Source organism: Stenella coeruleoalba (genome assembly GCF_951394435.1).
Source record: "Stenella coeruleoalba genome assembly, chromosome: 7".
In the NCBI taxonomy this organism is placed as follows: Eukaryota; Metazoa; Chordata; class Mammalia; order Artiodactyla; family Delphinidae; genus Stenella; species Stenella coeruleoalba.
Window position 1 is genome coordinate 18,284,298 of NC_137153.1, and position 21,558 is coordinate 18,305,855.

General features: G+C 38.8%; 1 protein-coding gene across 1 annotated transcript in view; it reads left to right on the forward strand.

The window, feature by feature from the left end:
- Window positions 1–21,558, forward strand: part of FBXO16 (F-box protein 16) — a gene marked incomplete at its 3' end in the record, with an annotated part of 55,118 nt that overhangs the window by 10,365 nt on the left and 23,195 nt on the right. The window contains exons 3-6 of the mRNA XM_079927780.1: window positions 3,325–3,360; window positions 11,671–11,877; window positions 16,649–16,813; window positions 20,820–21,052. Of these exons, the coding sequence (XP_079783906.1) occupies window positions 3,325–3,360; window positions 11,671–11,877; window positions 16,649–16,813; window positions 20,820–21,052 (641 nt within the window). The remainder of the gene's footprint in view (window positions 1–3,324; window positions 3,361–11,670; window positions 11,878–16,648; window positions 16,814–20,819; window positions 21,053–21,558) is intronic.

Consider the following 21,558-nt stretch of genomic DNA (forward strand, 5'->3'; position numbering starts at 1 on the left):
ACAATTAAATAATTTGTCCCAAATTATATTTCTTGTCAAGGGCAGAGTCAGAACCAGATCTGAGTTTGTCTGGTGTTTCTCCTCTCCCCCTTTACTCTCATCAGTTTCCACTTGGGTCTAAATGCCTTTTGGTAAAGAACTGGATTTGCTTGGATCCTGCTTAGACTTGGTTGTTGGCTCTCTAAACACTCCACCTCCCACCCTGTTCCTTTCCTGCCACCTTCTTGCTGACTCTCCTCTCCCCTTCAAGTCAGTGCCCCTTTCTTTCCAATGCCCCCTGTTACCATTGGACACCACGATGGGCATCCCAACCTCCTTTTGAAAGGAGGTTGTGGTCTTTGGATCTAATCTTTTTTTCTTCCCACTGTCAGGCCAAAGTGTGAGCAGCGGTTCACTGAGAATATAGGGCTGGGACTTCCATGGTGGTCCAGTGATTAACACTCCACACTCCCAATACAGGGGGCCCAGGTTCGATCCCTGGTCAGGGAACTAGATTTCGTATGCTGCAACAAAAAATTCCACATGCCACAACTAAAGATCCCACATGCTGCAACAAAGATCCCGCATGCCACAACTAAGACACGGCACAGCCAAATAAGTTTTAAAATTAAATAAATAACACATGTATCAATCTGTCCAACTAAATATAAGCTTTAAAAAAAAAAAGGAGAACGTAGGGCTGGAGGTCGGGATAGGGAAGACCAGGGATCTAGGGAGGAACCAAGTATAGAGTTGAGCTGAACAGACAGTCTGGAACCAATGATTAACTCTTTGGGCCTCTGCTTATCCCCTCTAAAATCAGGGGATTGAACAAAAAGATCTTAGGATTCCTTTTAGCTCTAAAATTCTACGACATCTGAAACTGTTGTTGTTGTTCCATCAGTAGGTGTTTGTTGAGAGCCTGCGGTGGAGCCTGTGGAGCATAGAAGGGAAAGTGGTTGTAATCTACACGGGAAAATGAAATGAACAGAATCACCTGGCAGGCAATTGCAAACCCTAGAAAGTCCAGGTGGAGCATGGGCTGCAAGTGGAGGAGGAGTTGGGAGGAGTGAGGTCAGCGGGTGCCGGAAACGTGCTGGTGCCAGGGACTTGGGCTGGGAATTAGATGATTGATAGGATTTGGTTAGACACAAGAGAAGGGTTCAGGAAATATTTGAATCCTGATTTTTCAGTCTTCTGTATTCTCTAGGTTCTCTTCTATTTTTGTTGTTGTTGTTGTTTTATTTTGTTGTTTTGGCCGCACCTGGGGCATGTGGGACCTTAGTTCCCCAACCAGGGATCAAACCCGTGCCACCCTGCAGTGGAAGTGCAGAGTCTTAACCACTGGACCACCAGGGAAGTCTGCTCTTCTATTTTCATTTAGAAATTCTGAGTTTCTGTTGCCGTTATTTGAGGGTCTTAGTAGCCCAGGTCGCAGTTAATTAGGGGGAAAGGGAGAATGGTATTCTTTTTTTTTTTTAAAGAAGATAGTGGGTGTAGGAGTTTATTAATTAATTTATTTATTTTTGCTGTGTTGGGTCTTCGTTTCTGTGCGAGGGCTTTCTCTAGTTGCAGCATGCGGGGGCCACTCTTCATCGCAGCGTGCCGGCCTCTCACTATCACGGCCTCTCTTGTTGCGGAGCACAGGCTCCAAACGCGCAGGCTCAGTAGTTGTGGCTCACGGGCCTAGTTGCTCCACAGCATGTGGGATCCTCCCAGACCAGGGCTCGAACCCGTGTCCCCTGCATTGGCAGGCGGACTCTCAACCACTGCGCCACCAGGGAAACCCAAGAATGGTATTCTTTTTCTTCTTCTCTAAAGTATAAAAAGTGTCTGCCTGTGATGTATGAGGTTCCGGGGTTAGTAGCAAAGATGACATTTTACAGGCCTTGAGGTTGTTGTTGAACAAGTTATTTCAATCTCCATGTCGTATGCCCTTTGAAAGTAGAGTTTGAGAGTCTGAAAAAGGAAGGAAAATATATCTGTTGGAAGAAGGAAGCCAGCGCCTCATCCTCCTCCACAAAAGGGAAGAAATAGGCCTGTGCTACTTTCCAAATAGGAATGATCTTAACAGTGTGAGAGAATTTAGATAGTGCCAAGAGGAAGGGAAAAACATCAGGTCCAATTCTGAAAGCTGACAGAGGGTGTAGTGTAGGAGTGAGAGAGACATTCACATCTGTTCACTGCTGTCTCTTACTTCCTTTCCCCAGAACTCCCTCCTCCGCCAAACATTCTCACATTAGTTGTCCCTTCCTCACTCAGTCAAATATACAAATGATTGATGCTCAGAAAAACCAGTTTCGAAATACACTCACATTGTACTGATACATTCATAAGGATATTCATTTGTCACGATCACATTCATTTAGTCCAGCAAACATGAGTCCCTCTAATATGCCCTGTACAGCACTCTGCACTGCACTGCAAGGTGACTAAGACATGGTTTCTATCCTAAATAATATATAACGACAAACCTATACAGATAAACACTGAGCTGTAAGCCCAGAGGCACACATATGCAAGTTTCTAATCCTACAAACATATAAGTCATGTACACCCCCTGATATGTGAACTCATGGAAATATAAAAACAGAGCCACTCACTCATAAATTTCACAGGTTCGTATACTATTGATGCTGATATATTTGGGGGAGGTTCTCCATTTTCCTGTTTTTCCTTTGTCAGTTTTTTCATCTCCTTTCAAATTCCAAAAATGATTTCACTTCACAATTACATTCTTATTTCTTTTTTTTCTTTTTGGCCATGCCAAGTGGCTTGTGGGATCTTAGTCCCCAGCCAGGGATTGAACCCGTGCCCCCTGCAGTGGAAGCGCGAAGTTCCAACCACTGGACTGCCAGGGAATTCCCAGCTTTTCTTATTTCTTGCCTTTAAAAAATTATTTCTTCTTCAAGATGAATTATTTCACATGGAGAAACTGAGAAAAAAGAAACTTTGCCCAAGTTAAAAATAAGTAAAGGTATTTCCCCAGTGGTCCAGTGGCTAAGAGTCCTCACTCCCAATGCAAGGAGCCCGGGTTCAATCCCTGGTCAGGGAGCTAGATCCCGCATGCCGCAACTAAAAAAAAAAAAAGAAAAGGTCCTGCACGCGGCAACGAAGATCCCGTATGCCGTAACTAAGACCTGGTACAGCCAAATAAATACATAAAATAAATATTAAAAAAATATAAGTAAAGTACCTTTTCAGGTACAAAATCTGTTTTATACTCAGTAGATATAATGAAAAGCCTGTCAATATTTATTGATACTTTAATGATGTCTTTTTTGTAATGGGTATTTTGAACCGTGAAATATGAAATCATTCCATTCTTTTTTTTATTTATTTTAGGTATTTGAAGAAAGAAGAGCTCTGCTTGGAAAATGGGTAACTATTTAAAGTATACTTACTTCTCAGTCAGAAAGGGAAAGACAAATACCATATGATATCACTTATATGTGGAATCTAAGGTATGGCACAAATGAATCTACCTACAAAACAGAAACATACTCAGAGACATAGAGAATAGACTTGTGGTTGCCAAGGGGGAGTGGGGGAGGGAGAGGGATCGACTGAGAGTTTGGGGTTGGTAGATGCAAACTATTACATTTAGAATGGATAAACCACAAGGTCCTACTGTATAGCACAAGGAACTATATCCAATCTCCTGGGATAAACCATAATGGAAAAGAATATAAAAAAAAAGAATACAGATATATATATGTATAACTGAGTCACTTTACTGCAAAGCAGAGATTGGTACAACATTGTAAATCAACTATACTTCAATAAAAAAATAATTAAAAAAAATTAAAAAGTGGGACTTCCAGTGATTAAGACTCCATGCTTCCACTGCAGGGGGTGTGGGTTCAATCCCTGGTCGGGGAACTAAGATCTTGCATGCCAGGTGACACTGCCCCAGAAAAAAAAAGTATACTTACTTCTATATTGTGTTATGTTATCATGGAGCCCAAAGAATTCAGTTTGGACATAAGGTAATGAGCGATTGCTCATTCAAAAACACGGCTATGCAAAAACACGGCTATGCAAAAACACGGCTATGCAAAAACTTGCAAAAACTTGCACCCCATCTCTGAGCAATGCGTACTCCTCCTCAAATTCCTCTGCAGTCTCACCTGATAGTCTCTTCACTTAAGAGAACTGAAAACATGGCTATGCAAAAACTTGCACTTTTAGGTGAATAGTCTTTTGGACCTTCTGAAGTTTTAACCGTGTGAATGTTTTTAATCGTGTGACTGTATTACCTATTCAAAATAGTACTAAAATTTTATAAAATAAATTCACTAAAGGGACTTCCCTGGCAGTGCAGCGGTTAAGACTCCGTGCTTCTAATGCAGGGGACATGGGTTCAATCCCTGGTCAGGGAACTAATATCCCACATGCCACACGGTGTGGGCCAAAAAAAAAAAAATATATATATATATATATTCTAAAATAAATTCACTAAAAATTAATTTTAAAATACTGAAGTCTAGCTAAGTTTTTCTCATATTCTATTTATGTTTTAAACTAACTTTGCATCTGTTACCAGAAACTTAAAAAAGACATTTATTTAGAATGACTGTATTTGCAGTCATTCCACTTACTACCAGTGGAAATCCCTAAATTAATATAACCAGGGCTAATGTTCTGCCAGTGCTCAGTGGTATGGCTGACCAGCTACTGTCTGTTTTGATTGGTTGTTAGCATTGCCAGTTGTTAAATATTTTCAATATCACCCTGGATGAAGTTCAAGGTCTTCAAACTTTTTAAAAGGTCCTGTTTATTCTTTTCTTTTACCATAACTAATAGAAACATATATTTGCAAAGATCACTAATTATCTATCTACTGCAATTGGCTGAACTACAGGGGGTAGGCATGGTTCTATCATACTCCTTGTTACACATTCCTTGATGCTATCAGACATTTAATAAATATTTTCTAAATGATACTCACTGGTTTTTCTCTTTTGCCTAACAACAAACTTATTCCTTAAATTCACTAGATCACATAGTAATCTTTATACCCCCATGAAAGCTACATCAGTTAAGTTTCAAGGGGATATTTCCAATTTATTTTATTTTATTTTATTTTGCCTTGCCCTGTGGCATGCGGGATCTTAGGTCCATAACCAGGGATCAAACCCATGCCCCCTGCAATGGAAGTGCAGAGTCTTAACCTCTAGACCGCCAGGGAAGTCCCTCCAATTTACTTTAATTCAGTTTTCTCTCTCCATTTTAGTTTTTAGGGTTTTTGTTTGTGTACTTTACAAACAACATTAAGAGATTGATAACATAAGAAATGCATTTTCCAAAAAAAGAAAGGAGAAATAAGGATGTCAATTTAAACATAACATTACTTGGGATATTCATTGTAGGGACTAAGTATTGGTTTTAAAGGTCCATCTAGTATTAGAAATAAAGTCATTTTTTAAAACAATCTGGATAGTAAGAGGCAAGATTTAATATGAGACCTATTCAATGATAAACAATTCAAAAGTATTTTATATTTAGCCATAGAATGTCATTTTTGTTCATACATTTGCACATGGCAAATGTCTGATGTTCTGTACAGTTACAAACAAAATGATTGAGAGAAACTGAAAAAAAGCTCTTCAACTTTGCTGTTCCATGCTATTACTTAATCTGTTTTCTCTTAAATCTTCTCTGCCCTTCAATCCCTGTTAGAAAAGGCAACTACTTCCCAATGGACAGAAAACACCAGCAGAAGTATTTCAGCTGAAAAGATAGTATTTCAGACTTTTTCTCAGCTTCTGCTATGTTGTTAGAAATAATTGTAATGTTATAAAGAATTTGATTAAAGTAGATGGCATCACTTTTAACTTGCTGGAAACAACCATAATCAGAGTTAAAATTCAAAAGAGAAACAGGAAAATATTTTGCAAGTTGCTTGATAAAGATTAATATCTGATGAATGGATAAAGATGATGTGGTGCATATATACAATGGAATACTACTCAGCCATAAGAAAGAGTGAAATAATGCCACTTGCAGCAACTTGGATGCAACTAGAGATCATCATACTAAGTGAAGTAAGTCAGAAAGAGAAAGACAAATACCGTATGATATCACTTATATGTGGAATCTAACATATGGCACAAATGAACCTATCTACAAAACAGAAACAGACTCATAGACATAGAGAACAGACTTGTGGCCAAGGCGGGAGGTGGCCGGGAGAGGGATGGACTAGGAGTTTGGGGTTGGTAGATGCAAACTATTACATTTAGAATGGATAAACCACAAGGTCCTAATGTATAGCACAGGGAACGATATACAGTATCCTGTGATAAACCATAATGGAAAAGAATATTAAAAAAGAATGTATATATGTCTATAACTGAGTCACTTTGCTGTACAGCAGAGATTGGCACGATATTGTAAATCAACTATACGTCAATAAAAAAATTGAAAAAAGATTAATAGCTGAGATATATAAAGTTACTACAAATCAATAAGAAAAATACAACTACCCCTACAGAATAATGGGCCAATAGAAGAATGAGAAATACACAAAAATATATGTGGCCAATAAACATGGAAACTATGTTCTTTTTACTAAAATTAGAGAAATGCAAATTAAAATAATGAGATTCCCAACCCTTCTCTTGGTCTATGGGGCAAAAATTGAAGAGATAAATAATATCCAGCGTAAGTAAGCATTCATTGGGGAGTAGTAGGATATGCTTAAAACACAATTAGAGGGAATGTAAAATAATAAAGACTTTTTAAAGACAATTTGACAGGATCTATTAGAATTTTAAATGCAGAATCTTTGAACCTATAATTCCACTTCTGTTTATCTGGACTAGAGAAATATAGACATAGGACATGAAAAAACGTGCACAAGAATATTGCAGTGTGTGTAGGCACGTGTGTGTGTGTGTGTGTGTGTGTGTGTGTGTGTGTTTTGGAAACAACCTAAATGGTATCAGTAGTATATTGAATAAATAGATCATGGCATATGTGTACGTCTATGAATGACTGGAGAAAATATCATGCTCTGAAGTTCATTGCATATCTGGACGTTTATGGCTATATTTTGTTTGTTTTTAAAACTGTTGTGTAGTATTCCATGGGGTGGGTATACTCTAATTTATTTAACTGCTTCCCTATTTTTAAAAATAAATTTATTTATTTAATTATTTATTTTTGGCTGCTTTGGGTCTTCACTGCTGCGCATGGGCTTTCTCTAGTTGTGGTGAGCGGGGGCTACTCTTTGTTGCGGTGCGTGGGCTTCTCATCGCGGTGGCTTCTCTTGTTGCAGAGCACGGGCTCTAGGTGCGCAGGCCTCAGTAGTTGTGGCATGCAGTCTCAGTAGTTATGGCTCACAGGCTCTAGAGCGCAGGCTCAGTAGTTGTGGCGCATGGGCTTAGTTGCTCCGCAGCATGTGGGATCTTCCCGGACCAGGGTTCAAACCCATGTCCCCTGCATTGACAGGCAGATTCTTAACCGCTGTGCCACCAGAGAAGCCCCTCTATTTTTTTTTTAATTTTATTGGCGTATAGCTGATTTACAATGTTGTATTAATCTGCTGTACAGCAAATTGATTCAGTTATACATATATATATTTTCTTTTCCATTATGGTTTATCACAGGGTATTGAATATGGTCCCCTGTGCTATACAATAGGACCTTGTTGTTTCAACTGCTTCCCTATTGATGACTGTATGTATACATAAATACATAGAATCGCATGAACATCAAACTGTAAACAGTGGTTATTACTGGGGAATGGAGTGAGATTTGATGGGAAGGAATAAAGAGGATTTTCATGTTTAATTCTGCAAGTACCCATCTGAAACTTTTAAAACAATAATGTATTCATGTTTTTATTGTGAAATTAAGTGTTTGATAATAAGATTCAGAAACTCAAGCAGATTGAGATAATATAACCAGTAAGCAAAAAATAACAGGCCTCTGTCTTCATCTTGCCCCTCACTCTCCGGGAACTTTCCTTGCTATTCAGTGTAAGATGAGTGGCACTGACACTCTAGCCACTGTCCTCACTTCCTGAAAGTGCAGCAAGAATCGTTGTAACAACTACTCTGAAAATAGGATTTTCACAATTCTATTGTCAAGAAAGCCCTATAAAAAGGCATTAAAAATAATTATAAAATATAATATGATATGATATAAGATAGTACAGCATAATATAATATAGCATAGTGTCATATAATATATAACATTAAAAAGGAACTAACTGTGAAGTGAGGTGCCTACCAGGATAGGAAAGTGACCCTAGCTACTCCCCAGTCTCACACATTAGATCCCTGGCTACAATGTTATGGCTGTTTTTTCTTGAGAGGTGATGCAAGAGATGTTGGGATGGCTACACACTACCATATGTAAAATAGGTAAACAACAAGGACCTACTGTAAGGCACAGGGAACTATATTCAATATCTTGTAATAACCTATAATGGAAAAAGAATCTGAAAAAGAATCTATCTATATATCTATATCTATATCTATATATAGATATAAAAAACAATCACTTTGCTATACACCTAAACCATTGTAAATCAACTATGCTTCAGTTAAAAAATTAAAATTAAAAAAAGAGATACTGGGAGATTACCAAATTCCTGTACAGTTAACTCTTCCACGGATTATTTACTTTTTGGATTATTCCTAGCACCTTTTAAATTCCAAAGGGATTTTCCCCAACTGTTCAGCATTCTTCTGAGTCATCTACCCACCTTCAATTGGTGGGAGTTCAAGGAATGCAAATGAGTTTTCTTTTAGCCTAAATAAACACAATTAGAAAGGAAAATCCCTCAAGGCAAAGAACACCAATCAAAGCCAAATATAAATTATCTTTGTTGTAATCAGGGAAATAAATGAGGAACCAATGTAATGATCTTTTTAATCTCTAGAGGAAAATGTTTTAATGTTTTCTTTTATAGATTTCTTCAGCATTTTATAATCCTAATGTTCTTTTATATTCATTCTAAATCACTTGTTCTTCAATCTGAGCTCATTCTCTTTTTGTGGGCATCCAGGAAAGTAATTGAGCTAACCTCAGTCATTCGAAATGTACTTCCCGTCCTTGTCAATGTACAAACCTGGTAATTTTATGCTTTGTAATTTTATGCTTTGTAATTTAATTGTTTGCATATCTATTCCTTTTACATTGATTTACCCCACATACTTATTATTTTTAACATCACTGTGATACTTTATAATATTAACTGCCATGACTACGAATCATGCACCATATTAGGAATTTTATACATATTTTATTTAATCCTCATGACAATCCTGCAATTTAGATATAATTATTCTTAATGTGTAAATGAAGAAATTAAGAGGTTGTTAGTGAGACTCAAATGGCCTCATTCCCAAATCCACCATCCATCCGTAATGCCATACTTTCTCTTATCATGCTGATATATTAGTTTGCTGAGCTGATCCACTCTTGTTAGGCATTTGGGGTTATTTCTGATTTCTTGCAGTGCTAATAATATCCCATAAAAATTATTTTGTAAGCATAATCATCCTGGGTCCCCACGTAGCTCAGTTTCTACAGAGCCACATAGCACTGCCCAAAAGTAATTTTAAAAATGAATACCGATATTCATTTGGTCTCTCAAAGAAAAATCACAGGGGATCCAATTCAAAACTCATAACAATACTTCCCACATCTGCTTCCTTCATTCCCCAGTTCTCTCACACTCTATAACTGCTGCAGAGGCAATTACAGTCTGAACCCCTCAAACTCCCTACAAGCCCTGCAGCTCTTCTATCTCTGTATGCCTTCCCGTTGGCTCTTTATTTTATAGATCAAAGCAGCTTCTTGGGCCTGACCCTTCTCCTGGCCCTGGCCATTCTGGCCCAGCTTCTCTATATTCATTCTAATAATCCAACCCCAAAGGAAAGAAGTCTCATTTTATGGGAGTTGAAAATATGGACTGTGCAGAAACAAACATAGAAGAAATCTGGGGACACTCACACGTGAATATATTTTATTCACGTATTTGTAAGTTAAGGTTTTGGGGTTTGTTTTTTTTTCATTTTAGGATTCCCCATCCCCCCAACCCCACCCCCCTGCGCATGAATTATAGTCTCCAAAGTGAGATTCATGGGTCACTGAATAGATCTGTAACAGTGAATAGTTTTAATCAAGAAGTATTCCTACTAATTAAAAAGATAACATCCTATGATTATAACGAAGTTGACTTGTCATAAGGCTTATCAAAAATACATTTTTACTTTATATGCCTTTTTAGGTGGTCAGTGTATTTTATGATTACAACTAAAGTTTATTATAAAATTCTGATTACTTTATAATAACGAATAAACCTCTATATGTTAAATGCAATAGTATACAAAATACAAGTAGCCCCAAACTTCCCTGTTTTCTCTTCTCTAACGGCCTAAAGAAGAAGAGAGATTTAGACCCTGGTAGTGGCCCCTTCAGCAGCTAGGTGTTCCCCTAAGAGGCTTTCTTTTGGTTTTGGCCAGCCCTCAAGTTCTTACCTTCTGATCAGTCACTGATCTTGGGACTGGTTTGGGGTTATCTCTGAGGAAGATAGTGACGTAACCAAAGCTCTTGTTTGGCATGCCCCAGATGGCTTTGGCATCTCCTTCCTATCTCTGGCACTTTTTTCCCAGGTCCCCCTATCACCTTTTCCTTTGCAATCATATCAATCATTTACATACTAGTAGAACTTTAACCCTGTATATTCCCCTTCTCAGGGATATTTGCTTGCTATACCTTATCTCCGATTGTGAACACAAAGGTTCGTTTCTCATCCTGGAGTTTTAATCACTAACGAGTTAATAGAGAAACTGTTGGGGGAGAGAGGCTGCCCAAGTGTCTTCTCTTGAGGTTGTACAGACGGTCCCGACTTAGGGTGATGCAACTTAGTGAATTTTCGGCTTTATCATGGTGCAAAAAGGATAGACATTCGGCAGAAACCATATTTAAAATTGTAAATTTGGGGGGGTTTTTTCAGGCTAGCTGTGTGCAGTAGGATATTCTTTTATGATGCTGGGCAACCAGCAAGCCACAGTTCCCAGTCAGCCACACGATCATGAGGATACACAGCGAATACACTCACAACCTTCTGTACCCAGACATCCATTCTGTTTTTCACGTTCAGTCTAGTATTCAATAAATTACATGAGACAGTCAACACTTTATTATAAAGTAGGCTTTGTGTTAGATGATTTTGCCCAACTGTAGGCTCATGGAAGTGTTCTGAGCACGTTTAAGGTAGGCTGGGCTAAGCTAGGATGTTTGGTAGGTTAGGTGTATTAAATGCATTTTCGACTTATGATATTTTCAACTTATGATGAATGTATCGGCACGTAACCCCATCAGAAGTTGAGGAAGATCTGTATTTTATAAGTATATATATTCTCAGTTTATGAATACGGCCAGCTCTCAACTTACTGTTTTTATGTAACTCCAAGTTTTGAGGTCAAGTGCACTTCTGTGTCCACACCCCAGTCTTGCATGGGCTCACCCACGCAAACATGAGAAAGGGCAGATAAATGGTAAAACGTGGAATTTACTAGCTAGGGAAAGAAATACATGCTATTCATTAGGAATAAATTACTAAACTCACTTTCTATGCCATTCTTATCTCTTCTTTTTACAATGCATCTCTGGTGTCAGACTAAACCTGGAGCTTTTTAAATTTTCTTTTCCTTTTTTTTTTTTCCCCAGTTTGACAAATGGACAGACTCTCAAAGGAGAAGAATCCTGACAGGGCTGTTAGAACGCTGCTCCCTGTCACAGCAAAAGTTCTGCTGTCGAAAGCTTCAGGAAAAAATTCCAGCAGAAGCTCTGGATTTTACTACCAAGCTTCCAAGGGTGTTATCTTTATATATCTTTTCTTTCCTGGATCCCCGAAGCCTTTGTCGTTGTGCACAGGTAAAGACAAAGAAGCGGTGTATGGCATCTTGTAAAGACAAAACGCTGAAACTTGAGGAAAAAAAACAGCACGTACACAAAACCAAGAAGTAGATGAGATGCTCAGTATGATTAGTCTGTACAGTTTGAATTAACCCTCATCTCCTTTGTGTCTGACTCTACATTTAGTGCTCAAGAGCAGGAAAAAGTGTAAGACACTACTAAGTGTCCACAAAATAGTATTAACTAGCTGGGGAAACAAATACACATGTATGTAATGGTTAATCAGCAGAATAATCTTATATTGCACAGCACAGAACTACAGTAAAATCCCAAACTGTAGAGTGCAGGCCATTCATAAATAGAAAAGCTTAAAATAAGGTGCTCAGGGCTTCCCTGGTGGCGCAGTGGTTGAGAGTCCGCCTGCCGATGCAGGGGACACGGGTTCGTGCCCCGGTCTGGGAAGATCCCACATGCCGCGGAGCGGCTGGGCCCATGAGCCATGGCCGCTGAGCCTGCGCGTCCGGAGCCTGTGCTCCGCAACGGGAGAGGCCACAACAGTGAGAGGCCTACATACCGCAAAAAAAAAAAAAAAAAATAAGGTGCTCATGCAATAATTACAAAAGAATATGAGACTAAAAGTCTTCAGAGTGGGCAGATGTGCTCCCAGGGGTGAGGTTGGGAAAGGATCTGACCATTATTTTCTTACAAGCAATTCCATGGTGTATTAAAGTATATTATTTAAGATATAAAACTGATAGTCATTTTGTTGATTCTTTTCATAGTCTAGTAAGACCAGAAATTACCTGTTACTTTGCATTCACATACATGTAACATGGTAACTTTAGTTTTTAAGATTAAGAAAATGAATGCAGTAGGATATATGAATTATTCAATGAATGGTGTTGAGACAATTGGGCAGCTATCTGGAAAAAAATTCTAGAAGGATAAAAGATTGATATGAAATTAAAGGAAACCATTAAAGTACTCAAAGGAGGGAATTCCCTGGTGGTCCAGTGATTAGGACTCCGCACTTTCACTGCCGGGGGCCCAAGTACACAGGGAGAAAAACAAATGGCCAGCAAAGAGCTAATTTCCTTATTTTTTAAAGAACTACTATAAATCTACATTAAGCAAAAAAAAAACAACCCAGCAGAAAAATGAGCAAAGGAAGTGAACAAGTAGTTTACAGAAAGAAAAGCAGATATTTCTAAAATATGTAAAATGTTTAGCCTCATTATCATACCATCTTTCATGACTCAGATGGGTTGAGTCATATTTTTTAATGATACTATTTTATATTGGTGGAGGTGTGGGGAAACAAGCACTTTCATATATTGTTGGTAGAAAAATTGATGCAACCATGACGGAGAACAATTTGTAGCATTCAATTTTTAAATAAAGATTCCCTTTGCCCCAGCAGTTCCACTTCTTGGAATTTGTCTGATGGGCATACTTCAACACATGCAAAAATTATGTCTGTGTAAGAATATTGCAACATAGTTTGTAGTAGCAAAATGTTGGAAACAATGGAAGTGTCTGCTAATAGGGGACCGGTTGCAACCATCTCCACAATATATCATCAGTGAAAAAAGCAAAAGTGCAGAGTTGTCCTACCATTTTGGAAAGAAAAAAAAAGAGTACATCCATATCTGTTAATATTCTGGAATGACACACAAGAAGCTGGTAACAATGGTTACATCCAGGGAGGGAAGTGAGTGGCTAGATGATAGGGATGAGAGAGACTTCTTTTTTACCGTGTGCCCCTTGGTATCTTTGAATTTAGTATTAATGTACACATATTACTTATTCCAAAAATGAAACAATTTTTTTAAAAAGCATAGCGGGGGCTTCTCTGGTGGCTCAGTGGTTGAGAGTCCGCCTGCCCATGCAGGGGACATGGGTTCGTGCCCCGGTCCGGGAAGATCCCACATGCCGCGGAGTGGCTGGGCCTGTGAGCCATGGCTGCTGAGCCTGCGCGTACGGAGCCTGTGCTCTGCAACGGGAGAGGCCACAACAGTTGAGAGGCCCGTGTACCGCAAAAAAAAAAAAAAAAAGCATAGCGGGACTTCCCTGGTGGTGCAGTGGTTAAGACTCTGTGCTCCCAATGCAGGGGGCCCAGGTTCGATCCCAGTCAGGCAACTAACTAGATCCCACATGCATGCCACAACTAAGGAGCCCGCCTGCCGCAACTAAGACCCGGCACAACCAAATAAGAAAACAAATAAATAAATATTTAAAAAGAAAAAAAAATCATAGCATTTAAAAAAAAATACAGTTATTTATTTATTTATTTATTTATTTTTGGCTATGTTGGGTCTTCGTTGCTGCGCCCGGGCTTTCTCTAGTTGCAGCGAGCGGGGGCTACTCGCTTCTCATTGCAGTGGCTTCTCTTTGTTGCAGAGCACTGGCTCTAGGCATGTGGACTTCAGTAGTTGTGGCTCGCAGGCTCTAGAGCGCAGGCTCAGTAGTTGTGGCACACAGGCTTTGTTGCTCCGCAGCATGTGGGATCTTCCTGGACCAGGGCTTGAACCCGTGTCCCTTGCATTGCCAGGCAGATGCTTAACAACTGCGCCACCAGGGAAGTCCCCAACATAGCATTTTAAATGCCCAATAATAAGAGAGTATCATACAGTCATATGATGAATTACTATGCAGCTATTAGAAAACATGTTTTGGAAGAACAGAGATGCTTATTATGTGTAAAATGAAGAAAGCATTACTTTAAATTGTATACAGAGTTTCCCAGTTTTGTTTCGTATATGCCTAGGAAACAGATGGCAAGGAAAACAACTCTACCAAGTTGTTAATAATGGTCATCTCTGATTGATGGGGTTATGGGTATTGTTTTTCTTCAAGCTTCTCAGAATTTTCCAAGTGTTTCACAATGAGAATGTTATCATTCCAGGGAGATGTTATTTTAAATTAACTAATCCTCTCATCTGTGTGCACCATATGTCAGTCTTGCAAGATTTCAGCATCGTATTTTATTCCCAGAATTGACTGTGAAGCAGTTGTTCTTCAGCTAGATTTAAAGTAAACAGTAAAGTCATTGCACCAAAATGAGCTTTGAGCTGTTTAAAAATATGGTGGGGGATGCTTTATAGTTTTTTGTTTTGTTTTGTTAACTTTGTGTCTTTTTTTTGGCTGCATTGGGTCTTCATTGCTGCGCGCGGGCTTTCTCTAGTTGCAGTGAGCGGGGTCTACTCTTCATTGCGGTGCGCGGGCTTCCCATTGCGGTGGCTTCTCTTGTTGCAGAGCACAGGCTCTAGGCGTGCAGACTTCAGTAGTTGTGGCACGTGGTCTCAGTAGTTGTGGCTTGCTGGCTCTAGAGTGTGGGCTCAGTAGTTGTGGCGCACGGGCTTCGTTGCTCCTGGCATGTGGGATCTTCCCGGACCAGGGATCAAACCTGTGTCCCCTGCATTGGCAGGAGGATTCTTAACCACTGCGCCACCAGGGAAGTGTCTGTCTTATAGTTTTGAAAGTTCTTACCTACCCTTCTCCTCATTCCTGTTTAGTTTAAAAAACAAAAAACAACGAAAAGAAAACTTTATTTACCCCGGTGGGGGGACCCCCAACTTAAATACCCAGGTCTAAACCAGATCTAAGGTTCCTCTTTTCAGAGGAAAAGAGTGAGAATTGAGCAACTTTTCTCCCCATCCCCTCCTTCCCAAACCTCACCTCTCGATTGAATTGAGTTAACTAACCATACGGAGATTAAGGTCTGTGTAGTTTCATGTCTGGTTGAACAAAGTAGATGTGATTTCTGTTTCTGCCCTCAGGGCTCTATCAGATCCTCTAAGCTTTTTCCTCCTTCCAGCTCCTGAACCTGTCATTACTTCTAATTGTGCCCTCTCCGGCATGCCTCTCTCCTGCACGTCTCATCTTCAGCGCGTAAAACAATCCTAGACATGATAGGACGGAAGGAGGGAGGAAGAGAGGGATAGATCAATGGATGGATGGGTAGCAAGTTCCATTATAGAGTGTTCTGCTTATTTGGGGGGCACTCAAACATTATTCATTATATAGATAATCTTGAAAAATAGGCCAGTTTTCCAAGGATGAAATTTGAGTTTGAAGGTTAGCTGTCATCTTTGCAACTCTTGATAAGAGACATAGAATGCCTAGTCTCAACTTTATATATGGACTCGACTCTAGTTTCTAACAAGACTTACTCAATACCCGGAGTAAATTATTGTAAGTGCTACTACACATAATAGGGTCACCTCCACTATTTGCTGGCTGTATAGGATTGACACTAAAGCTATGGAAATGGAATGTATAGAACAAATACTTAATGCTCTATTGAAACTTAAAGGCTATTTAGGACACTCCAATATAGTATTAGCAATGGTGTTCCCTTTATAAAGTTTATATTTAGTTAAATCATAAGAATGGAGGGAAAAAAAGGAAGCATATCATGAAAAGAATAAGCAATGTGCCAACTGGAGTCTCTGTAACTTTCATATGGAGATCTTCAGGAACCTTTAGGAAGTTCCAAAGTCTATCTGAGCCTCAGTTTCCTCATTTGCAATATGAGAATAATAATTATACTTCCCTCCTTAAGTTGCTATGAGAATGGTTAATAGGTGCTCAATAAACATTAGTTGACTCTGATTCTAAGTCTGAATTAACATTAAAAAAATCCTTCTGCCTGGCTAGGCAGCACTTTAGGCAGTAGGTAACTAAGCTGTGATTTGGTGGAAAGGGACAGCTCAAAACCTAGAGAAAGTGAGCATGTAAACTGAATAGTTTTTGTTTTTTTTTTTTTTAATTTTTGTTGTTTTTCCAGGTAAGCTGGCATTGGAAGAACTTAACGGAACTGGATCAGCTCTGGATGCTCAAATGTTTACGGTTTAACTGGTACATCAATTTCTCTCCAACTCCCTTTGAGCAGGGTATATGGAAGAAACACTATATTCAAATGGTGAAAGAACTCCATGTTACCAAGCCCAAGGTAAATTTGGGGAAAGAAGCAACAAAATTACAAACATCCACTATGTAGGAATGCTAGAACTAAGACTAAATGATCAATCTTGAAGTTGGGGAAGGCAGTTGACTCAAAGGAAATATGCTATCGATGTGACTTTAAAATTCTCCTTTTCTGAGAACTTGATGGCGCTTTTCAAGGTATCCATGTGAGTTGAGAACTGTCACCTGACACTGCCAAACCACAGTTCCACCCAGGTTAGGACTGGGAGCTCCTCACTCTTCAGATTCCTGGATTTCTGTGTCTCTGGCGCCTATACCACAGAGTTCTGACACTGGGATTCTGGGGGAGTGTGCTGTCCTTATTACCTATGGCTCATCCCACTTTACGTAACTGATTCAAATTGTCTATGATTCTACCAGACGAGCTGAAGTTTATTTTTGTATCATTTATAAAGAAGAGTTTTGCAATAAATTAGTAATTACGGAAGGGCATATGGGCATGTTAAAGTTCTTTTTACCCTAGAAACTAGCAATGTAAAGCATGTACATATAATCATAAAAAGTAAATAATCTGAGCATAATATTTTCTAGTGGTTTTGCATGCATTATAACCAATGTTTATGTTCATTCTTGTAGTCAGTTAATTAGGTAACTTATGGGAAATTTTTATGAGCTTTTTCTTTATGGCATGATCTAATATATACTTACGGAGTTATGCAGTTTTGTACAGTAGATGAGTTCCTGAAAAATTATGTGTAAATTAAAATTTTTTAATCATTTTTTAAACCACAGGGGTTTTCTGTAAAAAAGCTGCAGTGAATCCTTTTCTAATTGAAGAATCCGTTTGAAATATGAAGCGTCAGCTCCTGAGCTATTTAGCGTGCTCATTTAGGTTTCGTTCTATTGTTTGCTCGAAGAAGAATCCATCTGCATTTAATAGAGTAATAAACTATGCATAATTAATATTGTTATAGTTGCAATGATAAAACTAGTCTTTCTGAGTTCAATAATTGGTGTTCTCCATGAGGATTTCTTTAAAAAAGAAATTTTTTTTGTTTGTTTTTTTTTTGCGGTACGCGGGCCTCTCACTGTTGTGGCCTCTCCCGTTGCGGAGCACAGGCTCCGGACGCGCAGGCCCAGCGGCCATGGCCCACGGGCCCAGCCGCTCCGCGGCATGCGGGATCCTCCCGGACCGGGGCATGAACCCGCGTCCCCTGCATCGATAGGGGGACTCCCAACCACTGCGCCACCAGGGAAGCCAAAAAAAGAAATTTTTAAACTGAACTGGTAGACAAGTTATTTAAAAAATTACAATAGCTATGACTTTTTATCAAAACACTTTTCTTTCTTTTTTTTTTTTTTAAATTTATTTTTACTTTTGCCTGCGTTGGGTCTTCGTTGCTACACGCAGGCTTTCTCTAGTTGCCGCGAGCGGGGGCTACTCTTCGTTGCCGTGCGTGAACTTCTCATTGCGGTGGCTTCTCACTGCGGAGCACAGGCTCTAGACATGCAGGCTCAGTAGTTGTGGCTCGCGGACTCTAGAGCGCAGGCTCAGTAGTTGTGACACACAGACTTAGTTGCTCTGCGGCATGTGGGATCTTCCTGGACCAGGGCTTGAACCCGTGTCCCATGCATTGGCAGGTGGATTCTTAACCACTGTGCCACCAGGGAAGTCCCCATGAAGCTTTTCTTGACTCTGGTTCTCAATTGTAGGCAGGAAATGGCATTCAATGGCTGAAGCATAGGCTGGTCTGAGGCAGAGGAGAGAAAAGTGATTAACCAACTTGTAGAATGAAAAAAGGTTTTGAGTGTTATATACAACACTGACTTTAATGCTTCGTCTTCAGCAATAACTCTTTCTCCACAAAATATTTATGCATAACTATATTTTAAAATAATGAATAGTTCTGATGCAAGAAAATTGCCACATCTTTGCTTAGTATTAAATTTCTGTAGGTAGTACTTTTTAATATACCAATTTTAATACCAGTTCTACATAAACTCTTTCAGAAAATAGAGGAAGAGGGAACGCTGCCCAACTCATAACCTCTATACCAAAACTAGATAAAGACTTTAAAAGAAAACAAAACAAAACCACAGACCAATACCCCTCATGAACACAGACATAAAAATCCTTTAAAAATATTGGCAAATTAAATCCAGTAATATATAAAAAAAGAATAATAAATGATGACCAAGTGGGATGTATCCAAGGAGAATAAATTTGGCATAATATTCAAAAATCAATCCATGTAATTCACATAATAAAAGAGAAAAGATGTATGGTCATTTCAATATATGCAAACAAAAGCATTCAAAATTTTTTCAACATTCACGATTTTAAAAATTCTCAAAAAGACTTTGGGTAAAGGGAATAAGATTTTTGTTTACTTAACAGAAAAGTCATCAGTTTTTCTTTATTACCTATTCTGTTAATGGGTCAAATATTGTGTACTTTTCAGAATTAATGACGCTTATTTATATATAGTTAGTAGCATGCACGCCTAAATTTTCTTCCCTGAAATTGCTTTTTATTATCATGTATTATTTATTCCCAATGGTGTTAAACAAGACCTCTTCCAGCAAAAACAGACAGATTTCATTCAATATGAACTCAGAGAAATGAAATGAACGTCCATTTTATTTACTTTTTTTATTTCATTTTTTTGTCTGCGTGTCTGTGTGGCTTGGGATTTTAGTTGCCTGACCAGGAATCGAACCCGAGCCCTAGGCAGTGAAAGCACAGAGTCCTAACCACTGGACCACCAGGGAATTCCCTGAATGTCCATTTAAAATGAGATCTGCACAAAATATTGAATACTAAACCAGTAATGAGCTATCAGTTATATAAATGTAAAATGTCTTCTTACTCTATTAATTGCAATCACTCACTAAATGAGTAAATATTTATTAAATACTGTTATGTGCTAGGTGCTAAGAGTACAATGGTCTTAACCCTGCTTTCTGGAAGCCTAGTCTAGTGGCCCAGGACACAGACAAGCAAATAATTACAACGTTGAATACTAAGTGCTATCTGGTAGTAGAAATATATACAAAGAACAGTTGAAACAAGGATAAGAAATTAACCGACTCTGCTTGGAGAGACTGGGGAATTTTTTAATTTTCACAAACAAGTCAAGCAAACCAATTTACTGAGCAAAGCTTCCCTAATCTCTTAAAGAACAAAAATTAAACCTTTAATGGCTTCTCAGCATACCACTACCACTTCCCTTAGGCTACAACCACATAAAAACCTTATGAATTTTATACACAAAAAATAGATTTTCATTTGGGGCAATTAAAGCAGAAGTATTCAGGGCTTCCCTGGTGGCGCAGTGGTTGAGAGTCCTCCTGCCGAGGCAGGGGACACGGGTTCGTGCCCCGGTCCGGGAAGATCCCACATGCCGCGGAGCGACGGGAGAGGCCACAACAGTGAGGACTCGTGTACCGCAAAAAAAAAAAAAAAAAGCAGAAGTATTCTTTGCGAATGGCTGAAGTTTTGATAACTGAAAAAATCTATGAAGTCTACCCCTACATAATCGAAATTGTCTCTGTTTTAGGTATACTTAGGGCTGGGGTACTTTTTTTAGAATGTGTATATTTTTATGAATAAATTAACTGCAGTTGTGGAAAACTGTACAATGATATTGTAGGAGAGGGGACAGTTCAGGATAGAGAGGTTCAGTGTGTGGACTTGAAGCAGGATAGTCCTGGATTCAAATTCTGACCCTGGGTCAATACTTACGTAGTAGTAGTGAGCAAATTAATTAGTTTATCCTATTTCAGTTTCCTGTTCTGTAAAATGGGAGTCGTTACAATTACCTTTTAGAGTTATTGTGAAGGTTAAATAAAGTAACGCATGAACACTTCTGAGACAGTGCCTGGCACATAGCAAGTAGTCCTGGGTTGGTGGCTGCTATAATCATCGTCACCATTATCATTGCCATCACGGTGATGATGATGTTCTTTGTTTTACTTCTGTTATTATTATAGTATTTTGGGAACAGAAATAATTAATTTTCTTCTTCTAGACACCTCCAAAAGATGGGTTTGTGATCGCTGATGTTCAACCAGTTACAAGCAGTTCTCCAGAGGAAAAGCCATCCCCTTCATCAGCTTTCCGGTCCTCTTCCTCTTTGAGAAAGAAGAACCAGCCAGGGGAGAAAGAACTCCCACCCTGGCGATCCTCTGACAAACATCCAACTGATATCATTCGCTTCAATTACCTGGACAACTGTGACCCCATTGAGCAAAGCTGGCAAGGGTGAGAGTCATGCCCTTCTCCACTTCTTTTGCTTTTAGAAACAATCTACTGACACTTCAGTCTATGAAAAGATGAAAACAGAACTTACTGTGAAATACAAATGTTTTTCACTATGTAGAAGCAAAAAGTAATTGAAAAGTAAATGAACCATTATTGGTAAATTTGTCCGGTTCTTTAGGATTTGTTTGCATTTTGTAGCTGTAATGCTTTCCTTACAGCTTCTTTTAATATTTTAATACCTCAGATTCCAATCCAGTACCATAAGGTTCGTTCTATTCTTTTCTTTTTCCTTTTCCACAGTTGTATCTCCCTTCCGTGACAGAGGGATATACAAATATGTACATCTCCATATACATATCTCCATATATATACATATATAATTTTGATTATATATTATATGTACATATATAATTTTATATAAAATGTATTATATATAGTACATACACAGAGTATATATTAACAAATTCTGAAAGTAATTTCAGAATTGCTAACTCATATCATTATCG